At 37.1% G+C, this 8,229-nt stretch overlaps 1 protein-coding gene across 1 annotated transcript in view; it reads right to left on the bottom strand.

The window, feature by feature from the left end:
• Positions 1–6,853: 6,853 nt before the first annotated feature.
• LOC116887839 (steryl-sulfatase-like) overlaps positions 6,854–8,229 on the bottom strand; it is a 7,495-nt gene continuing 6,119 nt past the window's right edge. The window contains 1 exon segment of the mRNA XM_032889349.1: positions 6,854–6,990. Within this exon segment, the coding sequence (XP_032745240.1) occupies positions 6,854–6,990 (137 nt within the window).

The raw sequence follows: 8,229 nt of genomic DNA, 5'->3' as shown, positions 1-8,229 counted from the left end.
TGCAATGTATTTTAAATTTTCTTTAAAAAAATTATGTGCATTGGTATTTTGCCTGCATGTGTGAGGGAGTCATATTCCCTAGAAGTGGAGCTGCAAACAGTTGTGAGATGCCATGTGTGTGCTGGGAATTGAATCCAGGTCATTTGGAATAACTACCAATGTTCCCAACAGGTGAGTCATCTCCCTAACCCCTTGTTTTTTAAATTAATTTATGTTTTAAATTTCTGAAAGCTGTACAATGTATTATCATATACACTGTTTTTCCAACTTCTCATTTATTTTCTTAATGGCAATCGTTTTGATAGACCTGAAATTGAATCTCAAAGTAGTTTAATTTACATTTCTATGACAGGTAAAGATGTTGAACACTTTCATAAGTAATTATTGGCTATTTATATTTCTTATTCAATCTGTTCAGTTCCTTAGTTCATTTATTGTGAAAAACCCTGGGTGGGGGAGACCCTCACTCAAGTTTTGGGATGACGCAACCCCAAGAACTCACACAAGACCATCCTTGCTGTAATCACGTGAGGTTTATCAATAGGAACCAGTGCACTGGAGTCAAGACTCATATTCCACGTAGGGGCAGTGGAGTTTGACCACCAGTAGCTAAGAGAAGGGGAATTTAAAGGAAGAAACCACAACCCAAGGGGGTAGGGAGGGTGTCATTGGAAAATGTCAAGAATACCAGTGAAAAATCACAAGGAGAAGCTTCCTGTTTCTCAAGATTGTTTAACTTTATGGTTCGCTAGTTCCTGGGAGAAGCTTCCTGCTTCTCAAGGTTGTTCTTTAAGATTTTAACCTAACTTTATGGTTAGCTAGTTCCTGGGAGAGAGTTGTCAAACTGGCCGAGGTAATTACCCATTCTATGGTCCTAGGAGAAGCTTCCTGGAACATACAATTCCAGGGCCTAACCAGTTTTTTTCTTCTACTCTGAACCTTTGTCCCGGGGGGAAGGGGGGCAACCTTAAAACTTCTACCTTTCAATTGACTGGGTTGTTTGCTGATTTACTATTTTGTTTTTAGTGGTTTTTGTATATTTTGCATTCCTTCTATAATAATCATTTTAGATTACATTTAAATTCCATCATAATCTTTAATTTACTCATATCTGCTAAGTATCTTTACCATAAAGTTGATATTTAAAATACTTTTAGAAATATTTATTTTACGTGTAGGAGTATTTAGGCTGCATGTATGTATGTGCACCATGTGCATGACAGGTACCCAAGGAGGCCAGAACAGGTCATCGGATCACCTGGAACTGTAGTTATGGATGATTGAGAACCACCATGTAGGACATCTGCAAGAGCAGAGAAACAAGTGCGTTAAACTCTCCAGTCCCCATGAAGTTGATATTTTAAACAAGGTACCGAGAACACCCAACCAAGAAATTAAACAGGTGTCTTTTTGGCAAATGATTTTATATGTTTGGTAATATATAGTTTTTCAAATTGAATTTTAGACCTTGTACCATATATGGTCCACTTCTTTAAAAATATTTATATAAAATTTTACAAAAAACCTTCTGTAATTTACTTTCCGTCTTGCCATGCTTTGTTCTTACCTTCCCTGTTTGCTTTCTTTCCTCGTCTCATCCATACTCTCCTATAAATTCATTGATGATTTTCTGAAAGTTCTTGAGCCTTTGCAACAATGTCTTACTCAGCTTATGATTCAATCATAAAATTGGGCCTAATTTTACATTTTTCTTTATTGTCATTCCTAAATAGAAAAACATACTTAATTGAAAAAGATAACTGTTAGAAATAATATTTGATGGATCATTTTCAAAGGTTCCTTGAGCCTCTTCAGGGTACAGATGAATGAAAACTACTTAACTTCTGCTAATGTCTGCTAGTTTGGCTATGTGTAGTTATACTAGTAACCTTATTTAATCTTAAATTTAGATTGAAAAATTACTAACAGCCAATCTTGCATATGAGGTCATGAATCTGGAAAACAGTAGAAATTCATAAGACATTGTCTTAGTTAGGGTTACTATTACCACCACAAATCACCATGACCAAAAAGCATGTTGAACACAAAAAAGTTTATTTGGCTTACATTTCCACGTTACTGTTCATCATTGAATGAAGTGAGGAAAGAGACTCAAACAGGGCAGGAATCTGGAGGCAAAAGCTGATGCAGAGCCCTTAGAGGGATGCAACATACTTGCTTGCTCTCCATTGCTTGCTCAGCCTGCTTTCTTATAGAATCCAGGACTAGCAGCCAAGGGTGACACCACCCAAAATGGGCTATAACTCCCATATCATTCATTAATTAAGAAAATGCCTTACAACCAGACCTTATGGAAGCATTTCCTCAATTAAGGTTTCCTCCTTTCTGACATCTCTACTTTGTGTATTAAGTTGAAATAAGACTAGTTAGCACAACTGACCTCTTGTCCAACACACACACACACACACACACACACACACACACACACACACACACACCCCATGCACACAGGTCTTTTTAAAAAAAAGATTAAGCCAAAAATTTTAAAGTGATGAATATCACTTTAAAAATATAGTTTAAAAGTTCCACAGTCTTTACATATTCAAGCAAATTAAAATTTCACTCTCTTTAAAATATCTAATCTCTTTAAAATTACAAAATCTTTTAAGAGTTAAAGTTTTTCAGCTGTGGGTTCCTGTAAAAGTCAAAAGTAAATTAAATATCTTCTTTAAGAGGGATGCCAGGGCACAGTCATAATCTGAATCAAGCAAAACTAAACTCCTACAGTGTAAATAACTCAATGTTCAACTGTCTTGGATTCACTCACAGTCTTCTGGGCTCCTCCAGGGAGCTTGAGTCACTTGTCCAGCTCCGCCTTCTGCAGCACACACAACTTGTTTTTAGGCACCAGCAGGCTCCACTCCACTGTTGCTCCTATTCTTAGTGATCTTTTTTTTCCTTTTTGTTAATTGAATGTATTTCTTTATTTATATTTCAAATGTTAATCCCTTTCATAGTTTCCTGTCCATAAGCCCCCTATTCTCCTTCCCCTCACCCTCCCTCATAAGGGTGGTTTCCCCCCATTCACCCCCTTACCACCACCCCATGACATTCCCCTGCACTGGGGGTCCAACCTTGGCAGGACCAAGGGCTTCTTCTTCCACTGTTGCCCAACAAGGCCATCCTCTGCTACCTATGCAGTTGGAGCCATGGGTCAGTCCATTTATAGTCTTTGGATGGTGGTTTAGTCCCTGGAAGCTCTAGTTGGTTGGCACTGATGTTCTTAGGGGGTTACAAGGCCCTTCAGCTCTTTCAATTCTACTGGAATTTCCAAAATTCTGGAGTTTTGTGCTACAGCTGGACTGCACTTTTACCAAAAGGCTTTCTTCATGGTGCCAAGCCTCGACTTCTCTCATGACCTCTTCAGTCTTGGGCCTTCAACTGCTACTGAGGTAGAACCTTCACTGATAGCCTCTCTTGCTTCTCATAGTGCCCAAGCCTCAGCTGCTCTCCAAGACTGCTTCACACCTTCAAAACCAGTACCACGTAGGTGAGAACCTACCAAGTTTATCTGCCAGCACAAAGTAAAATCTTAGCCATGTCAGTAACACAGCTTCTATGTACTGACTCCCAGGAAACACTTCCCAGAGGACTTCATGCCAATGATTTTGGGCACTTCATATTCACCAATAATTTCTCAGCTCCAGATAACCAGCATTAAATATCCAAGCAAAGCAAAGGTTTCACTTTAGTAGTTCTGCTAACTTGTTAACTACAGTTGATTCTTCAGCCTCACATAACCAGAATGACAAAATCTTAAACGAAAATAGCAAACAGCCTAATAGAATCTTTAAATTTCCCTCTGGAATTTCACAAGTCAGGCCTCATCCTCCCACAGAACACCCCACTGAGCTCTCAACACTCAATGACTTCTCCAGCACAAACTTCTAAAGTTCTTCCATAATCCTTTTCAAACAGCATGGTAAGATATAGCACAGTAAAATACTACTCCACTGGTACCAACTTCTGTCTTAGTGTTACAATTGCTACAATGAAACATCATGACCAAAACACAAAGTTGGGGAGGAAATTCGTATATCTCTAGTTTGTATATGAAGTTGACATAATGCTAGCCAACACAGAGATAGAGTATATTCAGGCACCGAATTTTGGAAAGAAAATGGCAAACATAATCAATAGAGAGAAAGATAAGCACATTCCCCCATGGTTACTCTGATAACATGGAAAGGACAGTGTTCGTGATTATTGAGATTTTTTTCTGCCTCAATGAGCATACACCTGCCATTGTAGGCCGACACCCAACTTTGCAAAGTCAGAAAATAAACTGCTTTATTATCTTTAAATAAAATTCATCTTTATCGGTGAGATTGTTTAAATTGTTTTATTATAACATCCCATAAGCAAAAATACATAGAAACCCTTAGATTTGTTTACAAGATTCACTTAAAGTTGTAATATGGTAAATTATATTGAGCTGTAGAATTTGTATAATTTGTTTATTTCCAACAGAGTAAATAATTCAAAAGTGGGTAAATAATCCCAAATTGTGACTTAGAGACATAGAAGAATAAATAAAAACATGTAAATGCTGAAGGCAAAAAGAGACCAAAAGAAGCATCAGAATGCAAGAGTTAATTTTGTAGCTTAATGGTATACTGAAAGAAGCCATACACCATGTAGCTAGAATTCTGATATAAAACCCATTCTGCTCTAAAGACCCACAGTACATATTTCTGAAAAGCAAAGGGAATTGGAAATTGAGGTGACACTAAGAAAAAAAGGAAGAGTTTAACAAATTCTTTCTATATATGTTCTTCAATTTGATAGCTAACTGCTGAATCACAAATTAGCACAGCTCAATGAAAAAGAACTGAATATTGAAATGTTCCAACATCATATTTGGACTAGTCTGAGACCATCGCACAATGCTCCTAACTAAAAACAACAACAACAACAACAACAACAACAACAACAACAACAAAAACAAAACCATATCAAAATTAACTTTCTGTGAAACATGGTCTGAATATGTAGCACCTGGGTGTCCAGAGACTCACTATGTAGGTCAGGTTGGCTTTGCAGTCACAGAGATCCTCCTGCCTCTGCCTCCCTAGTGCTACAATTAAAGTTGTGTGTCAATATGACCAGCCCCCAAATCATCTCTCTTTTAATGACAGATTATCTTCATAGGAATATGTTGACAATTATTTAGGATAAATACCTGTATTTCTCAAACTATTCATCATTCATATTTTCTTTCTTCTTCCAATCCTGTATTATTACCATTTTCTTTCAAACCTCATTTCCCTTTAAGGACAGTCTTTAAATTCTATTAAGTTAAGAACTCCCTTAGTTTACAAAAGAAAAAAAGTTGATGGGATGTTTAAAAATCTGGGGGTTGGACACACACCAAGGATGTAGAGATGTCACAACAGTCTTGGAGAAAGGTAACAAAAACTGTAGTCTCAGTCTCAATAGATTAACACACACACACACACACACACACACATACTCTCCCTCTCCTTCTCCCTCCCCTCTCTCCTCCCCCTCTCTCCCTCCCTCCCTCCTCCCCCTCTTCCCTCCCCTTCCCCCTCCCTCTCCCTTCCTCTTCCTCTCCCTTTCCCTTTCCCTCTCCCTCTCCCTCTCTCAAAACAATTCTCTTAAATGATTTTCTGGAAACACTGGGAAATAACATGAAATGTGTTTGTTTAACTGTCACAACATTGCAGCTTATGCTTTCACAAGCAAGTCACATTGCTTAAATGGATGTTACAAAGAAGATGTTCAGGGGATTATTGCTTTCTATCATTTTATTATGTAACAGTATCTCTTTGGGACATTGTTTATTGCACTTGCTTTTTAATTTGATCTCATGGTAAGAGCAGATGTCTTGAATGTGGTGATCTCTGTGAATACTCTGCTTTCTTGTTTTGCTTTCAATTAAAATTCAAAACACACATGTGGAATTTTTCCCTTCTTTTTTTTTTTTTAAACTGGCTAAACATTCAGTGGCTACTTAGCAGTTAAAACGAAAAGCTGCAAAGCACATCAATATTGTGACACAGGTCATGTTTTTTTTTTTCAGTTTTGAAAGATGACATTCATTAATAACATGACCCCTCTCTATTTCTTTCCATTTTATCTTTCCACAGCTCGTTTTTCATGTTCACAGCAAATCTTTGCATGGCTTCTTACATTATTTCTCACAATTCTCAGAACAAAGAATAATTGTGCCCAAAGGCTGATGGAACAATGACAGTTGTGCTTCATTTGATTTAAAAGTGCATCATTGTTTCTATTTTGTGCATTTGCTGCCTTTCTGCTTTCCTTCGAGAGTTTCTTATTATATAAAATGTTTGCTCCCAAGTTACTGAAACACACATTGTAATGAAGCATTTTATTTATCCCTTCAGTACATGTGCCAAATGCAAGTCATTTAATAATTCTGTAATGAAGCATATTAAACACACAATGCCATTTATAGTACTCACGGAATTGCTGTGACATGCTTACAAAAATCGTTGCTGGCAAAGGTTTCCACAATTACCCTTACATCTGATGATTCACATGAAAGGCTCCCAAGACTCAGCGCACAAGATTAAAACTTAATGTAGACCACAAAAGACAAAGTCACAAGGAGAATGTAGAAGAATTTGTGTACAGGCCTTCATGTTCTGTCTCTCTCCCTTTCCCTCTGCCTCCCTCCCTACCTCCCGTGCTGCCTTTCTCCTTCTCTCTAAGAAGTTACACAGGATATGTTCTTCTTTCATCAACAAACACTCAGCGATCTTTGCAATGATCTTATGCTCAAATAATCCCAGTCTAGAAAGTATCCAGGACTTTTACTGATACTTTTCCAAGTAGATATTCTCTAATTGTCATATGTCAAAATACCAGACTCCCAAAAGACAATCAAGATTTCAGGATTAAGAACAATGTTTAAAACTGGCAAGATGTCTCTGTGGGTAAAGGCATTTTCTGATGAGCTTGTTGTCCTGAGGGCAATTCCTGAAACCCACATAATAAAAAGAACGGATTTGTGCCAGTTGCCCTCTGACCTCCACATGTGAGCTCTGGCATATATATCCCACCCTAACCCCTTTGCACACAAATAAGTCAATAAAAGTTATAAAATTTTAAATGAGCATTGTTTAGACAGGACGGGTACACAGAGTGACTTTAAAAAGTTCCGAGAACACTGGGAGCCCACCTTGCCATTTGCGATACAGTCCTTATAAATGTATTTCTTTAAAAAAATAGTATTTTTATATCTTCTTTGAAAGTTTTATACACTTATGCAATGCACTTTATATTTTATTTTCTAAAATTAAACTAATTAAATATAACTATCACATTCCCCCTTCTCTCCCTTAAATGTATTTATCCCCTGCCTAGCTCTCTCTCAAAATTCATGGCCCTTTTTCTTTAGTTTCATATAAATGATATAGATAACCAATTGAGGGGCTCTTCCTTAGGGAAGACTATTTCTTTTAATCTCAGTATCCTTTAGATGCCTGTGGTTCTTTGTCTCAGAAATTCTATTTCATGTTGCAATATCCACATGTGTTGTCCTTGTTTAGGTTTTTCTTAGGCAGTTATGTTGATGAGACTTCACAGGTAGCTTCTCTGACATCTCTAGTAGATGAAAACTTCCTGTTCTGTAAGGCCTTATTGCATATTCTGATTTTGGGCTATCCTATCTCTTACAGTCAGTCTACCCATTTCCACTTAAACCTTTATACTCCATGTCACTTCAGTTACATTTGTGCTGTTGTTCCTTGGGTTGGGAGATTAAAGATTTTCATAAGCATTTTCTTTGTATTCTTCATTTTGGTTAAGCCTTTTATGATCCCCTCATTTTCCCAAGTCCTACTCCATGATGATTTATTTATCTGTGGGGTTCCTTTGAATGTGTTTAGTCTGAAATGTTTTTCCAGTATTCCCTGTAGAGCTGGCTTTGTAGTCATAAATTCTTTAACCTGCTCTTATTATATAAAGTGTTTGACTCTCCTTCAATTTATAGATAACTTTGCTGGGTACAATAATCTGTTTTGACAGTTGTGATCTTTCAGGACTTGGAGTACATCTTTCTAGGTCCTCCTGGCTTTAATTTTTTTTTTTTTGTTAAATAATCAGCTGCTATTCTAATAGGCCTGCCTTTATTAGTGAATCAACTTTTCTCCCTTGCAACATTTAATATGCCTTATTTCTTGTATTGATTTTCTCATTTTTCCAGTCTCTTAGTTA

This window comes from Rattus rattus, chromosome X (assembly GCF_011064425.1).
Source record: "Rattus rattus isolate New Zealand chromosome X, Rrattus_CSIRO_v1, whole genome shotgun sequence".
NCBI lineage: Eukaryota > Metazoa > Chordata > Mammalia > Rodentia > Muridae > Rattus > Rattus rattus.
The sequence above is the reverse complement of the archived record's forward strand: the minus strand, read 5'-3'. Positions and strand labels throughout refer to the sequence as shown.